At 52.5% G+C, this 16998-nt stretch overlaps 1 protein-coding gene across 9 annotated transcripts in view; it reads left to right on the top strand.

The window, feature by feature from the left end:
* EPB41L1 (erythrocyte membrane protein band 4.1 like 1) overlaps positions 1-16998 on the top strand; it is a 91376-nt gene that overhangs the window by 60642 nt on the left and 13736 nt on the right. For 2 of the 9 annotated variants that reach the window (XM_061210163.1, XM_061210161.1), the window contains exons 15-17: positions 9491-9901; positions 11662-11766; positions 13842-13925. In XM_061210163.1, coding sequence (XP_061066146.1) covers positions 9491-9901; positions 11662-11766; positions 13842-13925 — 600 coding nt within the window. Of the gene's footprint in view, positions 1-1724; positions 1830-5829; positions 7834-8339; positions 8448-9490; positions 9902-11661; positions 11767-13841; positions 13926-16998 lie in introns of all 9 variants that reach the window. The other 7 variants (XM_061210164.1, XM_061210162.1, XM_061210167.1 and 4 more) reach the window with 4 other exon arrangements.

Raw genomic sequence — 16998 nt, 5'->3', positions numbered from 1 at the left:
GAAAATTCCTGTATTTATAATCCCAAGCTGGTATTTTTAGCACTGCTAAATCTTGGCACTCTTTACCCCCGTTTATATTAGGTGTTTTCTCTTCAGTGCTGCTGCTTACTGGTCTTAAACCCTTCTGAGGTCTAGACTTACAGTGTCTGGGTTTGAATTCTGGCCCTGCTGCCTGCTAGCTGGATGACTCTGGGCTTGTTACTTAACCCCTCTGAGCCTCCGTTAGGTAGAGATAATAAAAGTACCTAGTTCCCAGGACTGTTGTGAGCATCCAATGAGATAAAGCATGGAGGGGCCAGCAGAGGACCCAGATGCTCAATGTGAGTTACTGTTTCATTTGGAGAGCCTTGGGACTCTCACACAGAAGGTTAATTTCAAATCAGAATCCTTTTTAAAGTTGGGAAGGACCCTGGGTACCCAGTTGGTTCAAGGTCATCATTTTACACATGGGCACAGAAGCTCAGGAAGGGGAAGGACTTGATCAGTGTCATAGCTGATAGAAGAGGGGCCAGAATCTGATTTTCTTATGTCCCAGGCCACTGTATTTGCTATTAAATCACAGCTGCCTGGGGCAAGACCAAATCATATGAAGACCAGGAGAGAGTCAATTGTGCCTGTGCTGCCCTTTAGAGCTTTGAACATTGGTGATGCAGCTGTGATCTAATAAGTGAGCCTTTGATTGAATCAGCACTCCCGTGGCCTCGACATGCCGGGTAACAGAGGGCCTTGTCTAGCGAGGCTGCTGTGGTAGCTCCCTGGCTGGTGATTCACAACGTCAGGGATGCTATGTGGGCCTCTATGGCTGGTGCCATGGAAGGAGGGCAAATCTCTTCACCCACTGAGGGCTTCTGTGGTCACCGCTGGCACAATCAAGACACTGAAGACCCTGGATGGGGCCCATGAGGCTGGTCTAGTGATCCAGTTACACACCCCCCTCCTCCTGCCCTGAGAGACACTTGACCAGAGTGGCCTCTAGTCAGTCCTGAAGTGGATAAGGTGGGTGCAGAGGCTTCCAAAAGGGTCAGACTCTAGCAGAGAAAGGAAGGCTGGGCACTGGAGAGCTGGACTCTGGGGAGTTGAGGTGCCTCTGAGGAGCCTGGTATGGGGGTGCCCCACCTGCTGGTGATAGCTGGAACTGCCAGAAGATGCGTCTTATTAAAAGGTGGAGTCTATTCCACCTCCCATCCCCTACTGCTTCCCCGCAAGAAGTGTAGTGCATTGCTGGAGAGAAGTCTGGTCCAGGAGCTCACCTTGGAGCGATGGACCTTTTAACTGGCTTACAGGTCCCACTGGCATTTAGAGGCTCTTGAAGATTTGGGAGATGAGAGGAGCTGCAGCCAAGGACTGGACTGGGTCCTTGGGTGAGTGACATCACCCCTCGGAAGCCTCACTGCCTTGTCAGTCCATCTAAAAGGGGACCAAAATTGCCACTCCACAGTGTTGTTGTGAAGGTCGAGTGAAATAATGGATATAAAAGCACTTTATAAACCGGAAAGTGCTGGACAGTCCTGGGGCCACTGCTGATGGTAACTGGAATCCCTGATCCAAATATGGGCTCTCATGGCGTGGCTCCTTCCTGAACTAAGGATGCGGGATTTACAAAGCTGGGCTATTCACGGACTCTGTGTGTGTGTCTCTCTCCTGCTTTCTCTCTCTCTCCCTCTCTGTCTCTCCTTCCCTTCCTCCCTCTTCCCCTCTCCTCCGGCCCTGGGCCTCCCCTGCAGTCCCAGAGGACCCAGGACACCTCTCAGCAGGACTTGGCACCTGAGCCTGGGACGGCCACAGGCTTGGAAGTGTTCACTCAGAAAAGCCTCGCAGCGTCTCCTGAGGTTACTGTCGTCACCTCCCCACCCACCCAGAACCACCCTAATAATCTTAAGAAAACCCTTTCTCTGGGCTGAGGGGGTGGGCCAGACTCTGCCCTGCAGGTGGGAGCAGTGGGTAGCTCATGTTGGCCCCGTGCTGTGACAAGTGAGCGTCCCCCGTCCCAGGGGTCCACAATGGGCCAGCCCGTCCCTCATCCATGGTTTCTCAGGAAGGATAGGACTGAAACCATTCAAGGAAGACAGAATGGTCTGAGTCGCCTTTGGCTTAAAAAGGGCAGGTAGAAATGACCTCTCAGGTCCCGCTGAGGCAGGTGACCTGGAGGCAGGTTCTGACTGCTAAGCTTGGGATCAGGGATCATGGCACCTAAATACCTCTGCTCTGAGGTCTTGTCTCTGTTCAGAAGCCTGAGTAAGGTGTAGCAGTGACTAATTAGCCCCTCCATCCCCTGCTTCCATTCTCTAAACTCCCCTTGGAGTTTGGGTCTGTCAGGGTTCCCAGGCAGGCAAAAGTGGGCATCTTTCATCAGGGAGCATCCTTGGGGTTGTACAGATGTCGGTCAGGCAAGCATTCTAAATGAGGAGAGCATTGCTTCTCTGCCCAGGATGGCAGTAGGCCAAGGGTCCTCGGAACTTCCTGTGCCCCTGTGTGGATGCCGGGTGGAATCCAGGCCCAGGAGCAGGGGGCTGCATCCTCCCTCTTTGCTGGGACTTCATAGACCATCGGGATTGGAAGGGACCGATTGATCATCTGGGTGAAAATTCCTTCTCTCTGATAACCAACCCTCCTCTGTTGGCATAGTGTGTATGAGGGCATATACCGTTCTCTATTCCCAGAGAAAAATTTTGTAGCTGCTAGAAATGTCCTGGAACTGTAAGAGAGCCGTGAGTCAGCTACATAAGTGGTAAAACATAAATCACAGTTCTACTCTGAATTTTTCCTAAATGTAAAAATAAAAACAAAACTAGGAGCACTCTTGAGAGAAGTTGGACAGGAGTCAATAGCATCCCAAGGTTAGGGAAGCAGTGATGCCTTGGAGCACAGAGATGCGCGTAGAGCCACGCACAGGTGCCTTTACTTGGGGGGTTGCGGGGTTGGGAGGGCAACATGCGCCCTTCACCAGCATCCCTGAAAATTGTCCGTCCAGCCTCTTCCACAAGGGGGCTCTCCCTGTTCTTAACAGCAGTCCATTTTGTCTTCTTCAGTCATGTGTTGGGAAGTTTCCATATTGAATTATAACCTGCCCTTCTGAGTCACCTGCCTGTGGGCCTCGCTCTGCCCCCTGGCACCTGTAGTTCCACCCTGCATCCTCCTCCAGGAAGGCCCTTCAGAGTTCAGTGTCCCCCCTGCCCCCCAACTCCCACTTTCTTCCGCAGCTTCTCCCGTGGTTTCTAGAGGGCTCCTTGTCCTGGACCCCTTCCTCTGGGGGTCTCCTATAAATAGCAGGGCCCAAAATGTGACCCAGAGCTCCAGGTGGACCCTGAACAGCCCGGGGTCAGCAGAATCCTGGCTGGAGATTTTCTTCCTGTCAGCTTGTGTGGGAACAGAACTGGCCCCACTCCTGCTCCCAGCTCCCAGCTCCCGTTTCGTGGCCAGTCTTGCTGCAGTGGCTCCAGCTGACAGCAGGGGGTGCTCTGAGCAGGCACTAAAGGTCCCCTGGCTCAGTGGAAAGAATGGCCCGGCGGCTTCCCTGACATCATTTATCCTGTGAATTGGGTCAGAGAGCCAAAGCTTTCCTCTTTTTGTTCAGACTTTTTCTCTCTTCAGGATTTTTACTTGTTAGATGCAGAGCCTCTTCTTCCCTCTGGGAGCCTCAGTTTCCCCTTCTGAAATGAGGGTAACAGGACCTGCTTCACAGGTCGCCATTTGGATTATATTTAATAACTTCTCCAAAGGGCTGACACTGCCTGGCACACAGTAACTAAATATAAGTACATGTTTCCCTTTTTCTTACTGCAGAAACTTTCTGTTCTGTGCCAGCTCCCACCCCACTCAACCTAGTTTCTAAGCTTCTGGTTGCTAGAAACTAGTTTCTAGTTAGACGTGGGGCAGGAGTGTTCCACAAAGGGTCTCATGGACCATCTTTGGCCATCATTGCCGGGCTGATGATGTCAGTACAAGCTGAAATGGGAGCAGCTAAAGGCGCCTGCTTCCCAAGTAGAAGAGAAAGGAGGCTTTGTAGGCTCTCAAAGCTCTTCCCTCTGGGATGGTTCAAGTGTTGTTGTCCTGAAAGCTTAACAACCTGAAGTAGAATCTCAGAAACCCACGCAGATTTTGTCTGGCCTGCCCCCCTTCCTTTTCTCTCTCTTTCCTGTTGGCAAGATTCTCTTAATGAGGTTTGATTCCCCGACAATCACGGAGATTTTGCTAAAATGGAGCAGGGGGAGGGGTGGGGGAGGTCAGAGGGTTTATAATGCTCCCTTGATCCTTCAGAATCCTTCAGATCTTCTGGGATCTGACAGACTTCTCACCAAGTCATAACCTGAATTGGAGCCCAAGCACATGGGAACCTGCCCCCTGCTGTTGTCAGGAGCAGTTTTTGGCACATCTTACTGTGGAGCTTTTCACAGGACACAGAATCAGAGAATGGGTTCTAGGCCTGCCTTTGCCACTGGCTCACTCTCTGACCTTGGGCACGGTGCTTACTTTCGCCAGCCCTCAGTTTCCGCATCTATGCCATGAGGGGCTTGGGTCAGAGCAGTGGTTTCAAAGGAGGGAGGCACTTCGGGGCACTAGGGCAGCCCAGGCCTCCATCTTCCACAGGGGAACCCTGTATCTGTGTTACATATTGGATTGCCATCAAGATTTTGTGTGAAGAAAGTATTCTGTGGTTGCAAGAAGATTTAAATCCCATTGGTCTTCTTGCTTTTTTGGTGTCGTTGTTGTTCGCACCTCGCGGATTGCAGGATCTTAGTTCCCCAACCAGGGATCAAACTCGGGCCCCTGGCAGTGAAAGCACCGGGTCCTAACCACTGGACCACCAGGGAATTCCTGGTCTTCTTTCTTTTTTAACAATTCTAGAAGTCCATCCTTCCCTCCTAAGTGTTGCTTGAAAAACTCTAGGGGAGGTAGAGGGCTGTTTTGTTGATGGTTGACAGTGCTGTACTCTCAGTGCTTTTGACCAATGATGATGCTTGGATCTTTACATCTTTTCCTTCTATGATATGTTCTGGTCAGTCCTCTTCCACTCTTTCTGTGGATTTTGTTAGAATTCTCCAAGAATAGGCCTTGGTATTTGTTTCTTTGGGAATGAACTCCACAAAGTTCAAGCTGTTTCAGCCATTGTAGTGACTGGCACTAACCTCTAGAGCTGGCCGTTTGGTATATTTTGGTCTAATCTCTTTCCTTCCAATTAGCTCTTGCAGAAAGGTCTGATTCCAGGCTGTGGCCTGTGAAACTTAACTCAGTGCCTCCCCGACAACTTGACATTAGATTGCAGTTGGGACCCATATTCCATTGGTTGTAAGTCAGCAAGGCTCTCAGGCATCAAAAATCAGGCAATCTTTTCCTGACTCAACTAACTGTGACCTTGAAAAAGTCACTGACCTTCTCTTGGCCTCAGTTTACCTATTTGCACAATTAGGAGATTGGACTGCAGGAAGTCTTAGGAGTTCTTTTGGCTCTAGCCTTCAAAGATTCCATGTGATGTAAGCTACTTTCCCCTCTGACACTGGCAGCTTTATTATTAAAAGAGGAAGAGTCCTGGACCATCTGTGGATTTCCATTCCCTGATGGTTAACACAGGGAGGGTATGAGACCGCATCCCATTTTACCCAGTTAGGGTGGTGGTTGAGGGCATCAGTAGATAATTTGTTGGGTGCCTTGATGGGAAGAGTAGCCTTGATGAGGCTGACCAGCATTGTCATGCCTTCCTCTCCCCAGCCAGTTGACCTTGACCGAGGGGGCAGGTTGACCTTGGTCCCTTCTTGCAGAGGGAAAAAGTGAACCCATTCTTCAGGTGCCTGATATTTCATGTTAACTCTTCTTGCTCCAATTAAAACGCAGGGTTCAGAGCATTGGGTATTTATAGAAAGAGAGTACATTAGGCCAGAAGAACTCAGTCTCCTAAAAGTGACCACCACACAGCAGGAAGAAAGGGAGGCAGGCCTCGCAGACATGCTTGCTGACGGCAGACTCTCCAAGGTAGACGTCCTGGTGGACAAGTTCACCTTTGAAATGGCCACAGAAGAAAAGGTGGGAGCCAGAGGAGCAAACACCCAGCGACAAGGAAGAATGATCACGAGCCCTGAAGACTTCGAGTCAGCGTGGGGGAAATGCCCCTGGGTCAGGGAAGGCCCAGGAGGGGCTTCTCTGGCTGCAGGCTGCACGCTGGCAGGAACGCTCCCAGAGGGCTCCTGGTTCAGGGTGGACCCTGGGGAGGCAACCATCAGGAAGCAGCGGGCCTCCGGGGGTCAGCTGGAGGGCCCGGTGGAGCTGAGGCAGGAGCGGGAGGAGTTCCAGGCTCACGGAAGACCCGCCGCCCCGGCCACCGGCCCCGCAGAGGTGGATGTCCCCTCTCCAGCCTCCGACACGGGAGGACTCCGGTCGTTTCTGCTGGACCCAGCCTACACAGAAGCCAGAGCCGACTCGAGCGATGAAACCGACACTTCCTTTGCAGAGAGAAGCTTCTATTTAAACTATGGAGAGAAAGAGTCTGAAGACCAAGTCCTCCCTCCGGCCCTGGAGGAGAGAGAAGAGCACTTAGATGCCCCACCTGGCTGCGAGACCGGGCGGAAGCTCTCGGAGGAGCTCACGGAGAGCTCAGAGCTGGACTCCTCCGGCCCATGGGGCTCTGCTGCCGCTGTCGGCAGAAACAAGCACCATGAGGGTGAAGCCCACTCAGCTTCCTCAGAGGGAGGGGCGGGGCCCCCCAGGAACCAAGGACCAGATGACCTGGAGGTCTTTGTCAAGCAGCTCGGAAAGGGACCTTCTCCAGGGCTGATGTTTGCTGAGGACTGGGACGAAGCCCGGTGGGAGGTGGAAGGAGAGTCTACCCACCCAGCATCCTCAGTAGCTGCAGAGGAAGAGACCCCCCAGAGTGGAGGTTTGATGGGAAAGGCTGAGAAAAGTCCCCCAGGAGAATGGAACCACTCACCTCACAGAGGAGGGGGCGTGCATCCAGACCGCCAGGCCTGTGCCCTTCTGTGGCCCATCCCTCCTAGCGATGTCAGGAAGCCAGCCAAGCCGGACAGAGGCAACTTCCTGCCCAGAGGGAGGGGACCAGTTCACACCCAAACAGGAGAACCTGTGACAGAGGACAGCAAGGCCCCAGCGTTTCTTCAGATGGAGGTGATCACCCCTCTCCCAACCTCGCCCTGTCCCTTTGTGGCTCAGACATCTCCAGAGGAAGCTTCTTCAAGCCCAGCCCCTTATGGGTCGGGAGAGCCTGTGCAGCTCAGGGACCGCTTTGGAGAACAGTCCCCTGTATTTCTCAAACATGCCCATCCTCCTAAAGAGAGCCCGGAGCCCAAGGACCGAGTAGGGCTGGCTGTGACCCCAGACGGAGGTGAGCGCAGGGGCCCTCCCATCGCCAGCAGGAAGCCCAGAGTTGTCCCTGAAGAAGCCCAGGGGTTGCTGTTCCCTTCAGGGAAGCAAAAGGAGATGACCTCTTTCCAGGCTGGGGGTCAAGAGGGCTCCCTGGAAGATATTAGCAAGACCTCTGTGGCCAACAAGATTCGTATCTTTGAGACCCACGGAGCTGAAACTCGCTGGGCGAGTCAGGGTGAAACCAGGGCCTTTGCAAACGAGTTGTCTTCGGAGGCCTCCGTGGGGCAGGTCGAGCAACAGCGGAGTAGGCGTTTAGACCTGGGATTTGCTCAGTTCCAGCCCCCAGGGGACTTTGCTGCCCCCAAAGCCACACATTCCTCCATGATGCCGCCAGCTACCAGACACTTCCGGGAGGGCATTTCTACCCCATCCCCCCGGGAAGGATGCATGGACGTCGAGCTCGTGTCCCCCAGTCCAGGCTGTGAAACTACACTGGAGGAAGCTACTGGGGGAACTGGCCACGTGAGCCCCCGCCCCCATGCTGCCCCCAGCCCGGGAGCTGACCGCATGCCGCGTAGCTCTTTAAAAGCATGTTTCTGTGGCCCCTCGTCATTACTGCCACCAGAGGCTGCTTGTCCATCCCTATGAGTTCTTTTCCCTAAACGGGCCTGAGCATAGCCCAGGCGGAATGACGGGTTCATCTGCTTGGCCCATGTTAGCTTAGCCACACAGACCCTCGGCTTTTGGTGTGACCTGGTGCCCAGAGGGTCACACAGCGCTGGTGGAGAAAGTGGCACCCCCTCCAGCAAACTACACATTTGCTTTGCCTTGCTGCCCGCACCTGCTGGGTTCCTACCGTTTTGCTTGGCTTGTCCAACGATCTTCCTTCATCCTTTCCCTTCCCTGGTGCTCCTGCCTTGGGGAAGCTGACAGTCCAGAGGTTTCCATCCTTCACTTCTGGCTCCCTCTCGGTCCTAGTGCCAAGTTCCTTTCTGCCTCCTTAAGACTAACTGTCTTCTCTAATCCAGAACAAATCCGGAGACGCGGTCAGGCAAGAGAAGCACGTTACCAGCTTAGCAGCAAATCCCCCAGGAAAGGGGGGGCACCTGAGATTCGCCAGCCCCTCAGGCCCTCAGGTCTCTGCAGCCCCTCGGTGCCCTGATGACCTGGTCATCTTCGCCTGGCCAGGGTGCATCGCTGCCTTAGATCCCCACCTGCTCTGGCAGCGCCTCTTGTGGCAGCTCAACTCTGGCTTGTCTGGAATGTGTCCTCACACCTCTCAACCTTCCAGAAACTGGCTAAATGGAGGCTTGTCTAGCAAGTGAATCTCTAAGTGTACCGAGTCTCTAGAACCTGAAGCCAAGTACTTTAAAAATATTTGGTGGGGGTTAGATTGGTCTTAAAAAAGAATGTCGTAAAACAGCCAAAAATGTGTGTGGTGTTTAATCCCTGACAGGCCAGTTGAGAGGTATGTATGTCGGACAAGAGTTGCTGGTCCCCCTCCAGCACTTCCTTGGCCTGCTGTTGTCAATTACACTGATGGGACCAGAACCTCCACTCACGGAGCTCAGGGTTGAAGTGATGTAGCACCCAGCTCCCAGGAATTACCCCGTGTTGCTCCTCCCTCTAGACGATGCTGACCCCTCCCACAGAGACTCAGTGGAATTGACAAACCGTGTTGGCTTCCTCTTTGTTCCTCAAAGCTCTTGGCTCCAGCCTCTCTGCCTCCCTGTCCTGGGTGGTCCTGAATCCCTGGGTCTCCCTCCTTGGTTTTGCCTCCTTGATGTCCGCCTGCACGGATGGGCCTGGGGTCCGGGCTCCCATCCCTGCCTTGTGCGCAGTGCCGCTTCTGATAAGCTCCCAGATCCAAACCTTGGATGGGGCCTCCTGTCCAGGACCAACTGGCAGGATGTGTGCTTTGTACTTGCTTCTGCCGTCAGCCGGAGACCCTCGGAAAGGAGTGTCCTCACTCTTGAGAAGTGTTCTTTTTTTTTTTTTTAAGCTTATTATGGTGTCAAAGAACCTTTCCGGGGGTGTTTTTCTTTTCCTGACCTGCTCTTCCATTTGGAGCATCGAATGGCCCCGAGATTTCTTCTGTCATTCACCATCTTGATTTCTCTCTTTCTCTCTCTCTCCCCCCATCCCACACCCCCATTCCTTTGATTTTACCTGGCCATAGAGAGCAGGGCTGAGGGAGGGCTCCGAGGAGAAAGTCAAACCGCCACGGCCCAGGGCCCCAGAGAGTGACACGGGAGACGAGGACCAGGACCAGGAGAGGGACGCGGTGTTCCTGAAGGACAACCACCTGGCCATTGAGCGTAAGTGCTCCAGCATCACGGTCAGCTCCACGTCCAGCCTGGAGGCCGAGGTCGACTTCACGGTCATCGGCGACTACCACGGCAGCGCCTTCGAAGACTTCTCCCGCAGCCTGCCTGAGCTTGACCGAGACAAAAGTGACTCAGAAACTGAGGGCCTGGTGTTCTCCCGGGATCTCAACAAACGGGGCCCGAGCCAGGATGACGAGTCTGGGGGCATCGAGGACAGCCCGGACCGAGGGGCCTGCTCCACCCCGGATATGCCCCAGTTCGAGGTACAGTGGAGCATCATCGGGACCCGGGCCCACCGGGCACTGCATGTTCAGAGGGCCCTGGGCCACGTGTGAGAAGACTGAGCCGCCAGCCTGAAGCTCTGTTCCGTGTTGCATGACCGCCCCTCCGCAGAACAGCATGGTTCTGTGCTCGCATGTTCAGCAGCTCGGTTTACCCCTAACGTGCACTCCCGGGCGCTTTAACCCTGTGACCCCATCTCTTGCCTGAGGTCAAGTGATGACAGGCAGTCTGGTCCTACTCGACTCCTCCTCCCCCTGTCTGTGTTGCATGGCACCTGCAGAGACCGTGTGCTTGTGGACTCACGGGGGCGCCTGCCGCCTGCTCTGAAAGCCAGATGGTGTTTTCTGATCCCGGCCCTGGCTCCTCTCCGCAGGGCCTGGGGTCTTGGGGTAGCGGTGGAAACTCCTAGAGAAGAGGAAACGTCATCACCTGGGGGACACAGGGGTAGACTGCGTCTGGGCGTCTCTGCTCCCTGTCCTTCTTTCAGAGGATCTTTGTTCACATTATTCCTTTGCTCTCCCACGTCTTCCAGCCCCAGCTACCTCCCACGTTCCAGGCATTGAAACAGGAGCTCATCTACTCTGGGCTTTCACTCCATGCTGTACCCTCTGGAGAAGGTGTCTCCTCCCTTTCTCTGCCTTGCAAACTTGTCACGTTCCAGGGCCAAGTTCAGATAGCACTTAGCTAGCAAACGCTTTCCTGACAACCCTGGGCAGAAGTGTTGCTCCCTGCTCGGCCCCCTCGCTCTGCAATGCTTCTGCTTCCAGCGGTATCACAAGTAGTCAGGTTACTGGCTGACAGGTCTGCTTTCCTACCAGGTGGCAGCTCCACTAAGCTTGCACATTCCAGGCACTAATAATGATTAACTGAATGAATGGCTAGATCTCCGAGTTACAACCATCTAGAAGAATCCCCTCTTAACCACCCTCCCAACAAGCTAACTTTGATTCATTCATTCAGCTCACATATGTTAGCACCTGCTGTGTGTATAGCCATGAACTAGGTTCGATGGAGGACTCAGAAGAAACTAATCATTTAACATAAGACTTCTAGAGGAGGGGTTGGAAACTGGTGGCCCTGGGCCAAATCTGGCTAGCAGATGTGTTTTCTTTGACTTTGATTTAAAAATCAGGACATTGAATATAAAATCCAGGGATTTTTTTTTATATCATTAAAAAAAAAAAATCAGATGATCCGGTCACTCAGGCCAAACCTGAGTGGACCCCATGTGCTCTCCAGTTCACCCCGGTCCTCAACAAGCCCACCTCACTCGTTTACATCTCCTGCCTGGCCCCCCCCCGCCCGGGCCTCCGGGTGTGACTCCTTCTCTAAAGAACAGTTCAGAGAAAGCAGCTGGGAGGTGGTGGCATAACCATTGAAGTCATTCAGGACTATGTATATCAGGAAAATGCTGAGTGTGGGGCCTGGCACAGAGCATGTTAATTGAATGGTGAATGTTCTCTTAATGGTAGCCTGAAACCCAGCATGCAGCCACCACGAGGTGGTATGGCGGCAGGGTCATGGGCAGGCTGTCCGGGTGCTGCTGGTGGTTCTGGCTCCCCTCTTGGGCTGTCTGTGACATCACACCAGGCCTCTTTGGCCCTGGCCTTCAACCCCCTCTGGAGACTTGGTCAGCGGCAGTGGTGGGAGATAACCTGCTGACCCTATGCTGCAGTTGCCTGTGAGTAGGAGTCGTGCCAGGGCTTGAGATACAGCGTGTTCTTCCCTCGTCTGCCTACAGCCCGTGAAAACGGAAACCATGACAGTCAGCAGCCTGGCTATCAGGAAGAAGATCGAGCCGGAGGCTGTACTGCAGACCAGAGTTGCCACTGTGGACACCACCCAGGTAACCTGTGCCTTCCTGTGCACGCTGAGCCTAGGTACTGGGCATTTAAGGGTGGGGTCCCCATCATGGCCAAGCCCCTTGGCCAACTCTTGCTGCCTTGGCTCCCCCGGAGCCACCATTTTAACCCTGATGCTCTTCTGAGCTTCATTGTCCTCCCTGAGCTCCGGGTGTGGGTGGTGGGATGGGTTCTTATCCTGGGCAGACGACACCTCTTAAAGCCTCAATTTTCCCATCTGTAAAATGGGGAGGGTCATGTCTCCTTCATCCTCCTGGGAGTGTTATAAGGACTAGCGGTTAGTGGATTAGACCATGGCTTTCAGATCGCTTGAAGGAGGTGGAGAGGTTTCTTAAGATATCCCATGGGAAGAGGAGAGAGAACCCAATTCAGCTTGAGTCAGAGCAGCTCACATTGGGTCATTTTTTTGTGTGTGCATGGGGGTTCCACATCAGATTGACAAAATGAACAAACTGAAAAAAAAGATAAAATGTCGTTTGTCTTAGCAAGATGAAACACACTCAGTCCCCTGGAGACGCTGTTGTAAATAGACACAGATGCATTACTTACAGTGCATTTCCTAAGTTCCTTTTGTGGTTTTTAAGCTTTGAAAATGAAGACTAAGGATCTGATAGATGCCCTCTTGGTTCTTTCTGGCCAGGGGAACCGCAGTGCTGGGGGCTTTTTTGCCCTGGAGACAAGTCTTTGTCTTAAGACTAAGGAAAGATGTAAATCTACAAAATGTGGGCAACTCTGTCGTTTCCAGAATTTTTTCTCTCACTTTTATAACATGCATAGAGGTGTATGAGGCTGCTAGTGCAGCTGTCAAGACTCTTGAGTTCTGACAAGCTGTGTGACCCCGGGGCAACTTACTCCCTCTCTGCTCTATTTTGTTTTAGTAACATGTGTTGGTTTTGTTTTTATACAGAGAAATACAAAGAAAACTAAAAATGGCCCCAAATTTTACAGCTCAGTAACCCCTATTGACATCAAAACAAAATAACAACAAAATATTCACAGTTAATGAAATTCAAACAGAACAAAATGAATTTTTTTCTTGTGAGTCCTCCCAGAAAAAAAGACATATGCACATACCAACATATGTCCTTATATCTCTAGGTATTTATATTTTTTACACAAAAGAGATCATTCATTCTCTTTTACACTTTACCTTTTTACTTTTTTTAATAAATTTATTTGTTTATTTTATTTTTGGCTGCGTTGGGTCTTTGTTGCTGCACACGGGCTTTCTCTAGTTGCGGCGAGTGGGGGCTACTCTTCGTGTTGTGTGCGGGCTTCTCATCGCGGTGGCTTCTCTTGTTGCGGAGCACAAGCTCTATGCGCACGGACTTCAGTAGTTGAGGCATGTGGGCTCAGTAGCTGTGGCTCGAGGGCTCTAGAGCGCAGGCTCAGTAGGTGTGGCGCACAGGTTTAGCTGCTCCACATCATGTGGGATCTTCCTGGACCAGGGATCGAACCCGTGTACCCTACGTTGGCAGGTGGATTCTTAACCACTGCGCCACCAGGGAAATCCCTACCTACCTTTTTTTTCTTAATACTTACCTTGGAGATCACTCCATGTTGGCACATGTGGCCCCACCTCACTCTCCTTGTTCCCCCTTAGGAGTGGATCCTGATTTAGCATGCCTTTATCACCCATCAATGGACCTGTGATGGTTTTTGTCTTTTGCAGTTAATGTTGAATGCTGCAGTGAACTTTTTTGTTCAGACTTCCTGGCGAAATTTTCAAAGTTTATGTCTGAAGGGTGAATCCCTAGCAATGGGCTCGCTCAGTCAAAGAATACAGGCATTGAAATTTGGATAGAATGTATCAAATTATCTGGGATTATTTTCCCTTTGTGAAATAAAATGATTGGAATGAGCTGGAGTACCTGTGAGGCCCCTTTGTAGTTTGGTCTGTGTGTGGACGTACCCCCTCCCCAAGTGCATGTTTGCTCACACTGCCTGTCACTTGGTACCTGGGGATGCCACGAGCCCAGGTGGCAGATGTTGCAGGCGTATCTGGCACTCTCTCTCTCTCTCTCTCTCTTCCCTCTCTAACAACTCCTCCTCTGGCCAGCAGGTTGATGGGACTGCCCCAGGGGGGAAGGAGTTCATAACAACTACTCCCTCCATCACCACGGAGACCATATCAACCACCATGGTAAGTAGGACCCAAGACCTCCCTCTCTGACCAGCCCCATTGCCCCTGAAACAGCCAGATAACAAGCTAACCTTGCCAGCTATGGCAGGAAGTCCTCATCCGCCCTCACAGCATCAGGTGTGGCACACACAGTCAAACTTTTATTGTCTGACACACAGTCAAACTTTTATTGACTGGCCACAGGACATCCAGTCAGACCTGTTTTGCAAATTGAATAATGTAGGAGGTGGCATCCCTGAGTCTCAGTCATCTGGACCATCTCAGCTACGGCAGGGATAAAGAGAGGATGGTACTATTTGATTAACTGACTGTCGGCAACACAGGAGGATTGTGCCTGAAAGTCCTCCCTGAGTGAGGTCCATCCTCCTGGCAGCCATGGCTCAGGATTTGGGACTGTGTCCTGAGGGACCCTGTGGTTCTGCTACCTATTTGCTTCCTGACCCATGAAGGAAGGTCTTTAGGTGTCCTCATCTGTAAAATGGGAGTACTCCCCATTCTGCCTGGTTCACGGGCTCTTAAGAGAGTTCAGTAACATCAGATTCTTCAAATGATGACACAGCACAGCTAGCATTCAGCCACAGGTTATGATACCATGCAGTGCGCTCATGGGGTAAAACCAGAGCTGTGAAGTGGATGCTCTTTTTTCCCACCCTTTACAGATGAGGAAAATGAAGTTCAGAGAGGTACAGTGACTTACCCAAGGTCACACAACCAATACGTGGTAGAGCCAGGTCAAACCCAGGCATTCTGATTCTGGAAGCCCCACTGTCCACCTCAACCACTCTGCTCCCTCATCCTGACCGTTGTGAACAGTGGCTGCGTGGGGCTGGGGCTGGGGCTGGGGCCGAGCAGGTATCAGTGCCTGGACCAGATCTGTCTTGAGCTGTGGGAGGTTGTTTTCAAATGCTTTCTCTTGCCAAACCCCTGATATGCACATAGGAAGAAAATTACATTAATTTAGACTACCCGGCAGGAAGGTTTTGAGTAAACAAAGATTTTAAGAGAAATAAGCCCAAACCAGTTACCAGCTTGCACACTCTCTCCTGGTCACTCAGTTCCTCCTCTCCCCTCACCCCTTCACCACGTGGCATCAGGATGCTTATCGGGCTAAATGTAAATTCGTACCATGGTGAGCAGGCAGTCATATCATTCATTTACTCATCCATCCATCCATCCATTCATTTGTTCTAAAAACATTTCTTAATCTCTACTCTGCCCAGTATGGGGAGTTGAAGAAAAGATACTGCCTGTTAGAACTCATTCATCGAAATAATAATCACAGGCACATCTAATGGGCTGTGCCTTTGTGTTTAGGTCCTGGGCACACAGTGGTGAACAAGGTCCAGCTCTCCCACTTCCTGGTTGGATGACCTTGGGCAAGTTACCCAAACCTTTCCAGACCTCAGTTTCCACTTCTGGAAAATGGGGTGAGGGGAAATAATAGCATATCCCCCAAAGGGTTGATGTGAGGCTAAACTAAGGTAATCTATGCAAAGCCCTCCAAAGAGTGCCTGGCACATTACAAGTGGTTTGTAAATGTGAGCGGCCGTTATTTTTTCCTGCCTTTCCTAGGGGGCATAGGGTGTGGAGTGACACTGTAGGAGCTGGGGAAGGCTTTATCTAGGCGGTGACATCTGAGCTATTCTTGAAGGATAAATTAGGGTGCAGTCACGGGAGGAGGTCTCCTAGGCTGTGGGAACAGCGGATGTAAAGGCAAGGATGTGAAGGAGCATAGCATTTAGGGAAAGGAAGTGGTCAGTGAGGCAAGATGTCAAGTGTGTGGAGGGGGAGCAGGGGGAGAAGAGGCTGGGAAGGAAGGCTGGGCCAGGGCTTGAAGGGCCTCGAATGCCATGTATGAAGTTCCAACTTCATCCTGGAGACCATGGAGAATCACTTCGACTTTTTAAGTAGGGGCATGATGTCATCAGATATGTGTTTCTGTGTTTTAGAAAGATTACTCTAGCAGCCCGTGTGGAACATGCCTGGAGCAAAAAATTCCTTCCCTTGGGGGCGTGGGTCCCTTTTTTTATTCTCCTTCCTTCCTTCCCCTCCTCCCTCCTTCCCTCCCTCCTTCCTTCCTTCAGCAAATATTTATTGAACACCCACGATGTGTGAAGTACTGTGCCAGGCGCTGTGAATCCAGCTCTGCGGGAGACAGACAGCATCTCTGAGCCCACATTCTACTGGGAGAGACCGGAAGAGCAGGCAGGGAACTAGTTTAGGGGCGGGGGCAGGGCCAGGGTGCGAGGAGTTGGAGGCTGACCAGGAGGTCAGGGTTGAGGGTGCTTGGAGGGAGGAAAGTACAGGATTGGGTCACTGGTAGAACGTTCAGGTGATAGGAGGAAAGACGGGCCGCGACGCCGCTCACCAGCCCCGCTGGTCTCCGAGCGAGCGCGGCCCTGGGAACCTGTTAGAGAGGAAATTCCCAGGCCCCGCCCCAGACCTATTGACTCAAAAGCTCCGGGGCGGGGCCCAGGGGTCTCTGTTTTCACAAGCCCTCCAGGTGACACCCCTCAAGTCTGAGAAGCACTAATAGGAACAAGGAGCACGGCGGGGGGGGGGGGCGGGGTGCTCTTTAGCGGCAAGTGTGTGTCGGGGGTGGGAGGCAGCGAATTCCATTCTGGGTCTGATGAGTCTGAGGCGCCTGTGGGACGTTTCCAGGGGAAAGTGTCTAGGAGACATTGGTTTTCAAGTCTAGGGCTCAAGAAAGATCTGAGCTACAGATAAAGCGAGAGGGGACAGTGGCCTCGATGAGGCAGTGGAAGCCTTGAGTGGCTGAGGCGGCCCAGAGAGAGGCGGTGAGGAGGAGAGCCCGGAGTCCGCCGGAGGAAGGGCCGGGGGCGGAGATGGCGGTGTCACCTTAGCCACGAAGAGGGGCCGCGCCTCCTAGAGGCGGGAGAGGGGACTGGCTGAAGATACAGGAGAGGCAGGCGGAGCAGCTGGCACCTTGTGGTGCCTTGGAATGACCTGTGTCCCCATCAGTGTGAAGGTGGAGGTGAGGCTTTTCCGGGAAAGAGGGGTCAATGGGAGAAGAAGAAGCTTGAGGGGAGAAGGGCCTGGAGGGACAATAGGA

This window comes from Eubalaena glacialis, chromosome 13, assembly GCF_028564815.1.
Source record: "Eubalaena glacialis isolate mEubGla1 chromosome 13, mEubGla1.1.hap2.+ XY, whole genome shotgun sequence".
Taxonomy (NCBI): domain Eukaryota; kingdom Metazoa; phylum Chordata; class Mammalia; order Artiodactyla; family Balaenidae; genus Eubalaena; species Eubalaena glacialis.
The sequence above is the reverse complement of the archived record's forward strand: the minus strand, read 5'-3'. Positions and strand labels throughout refer to the sequence as shown.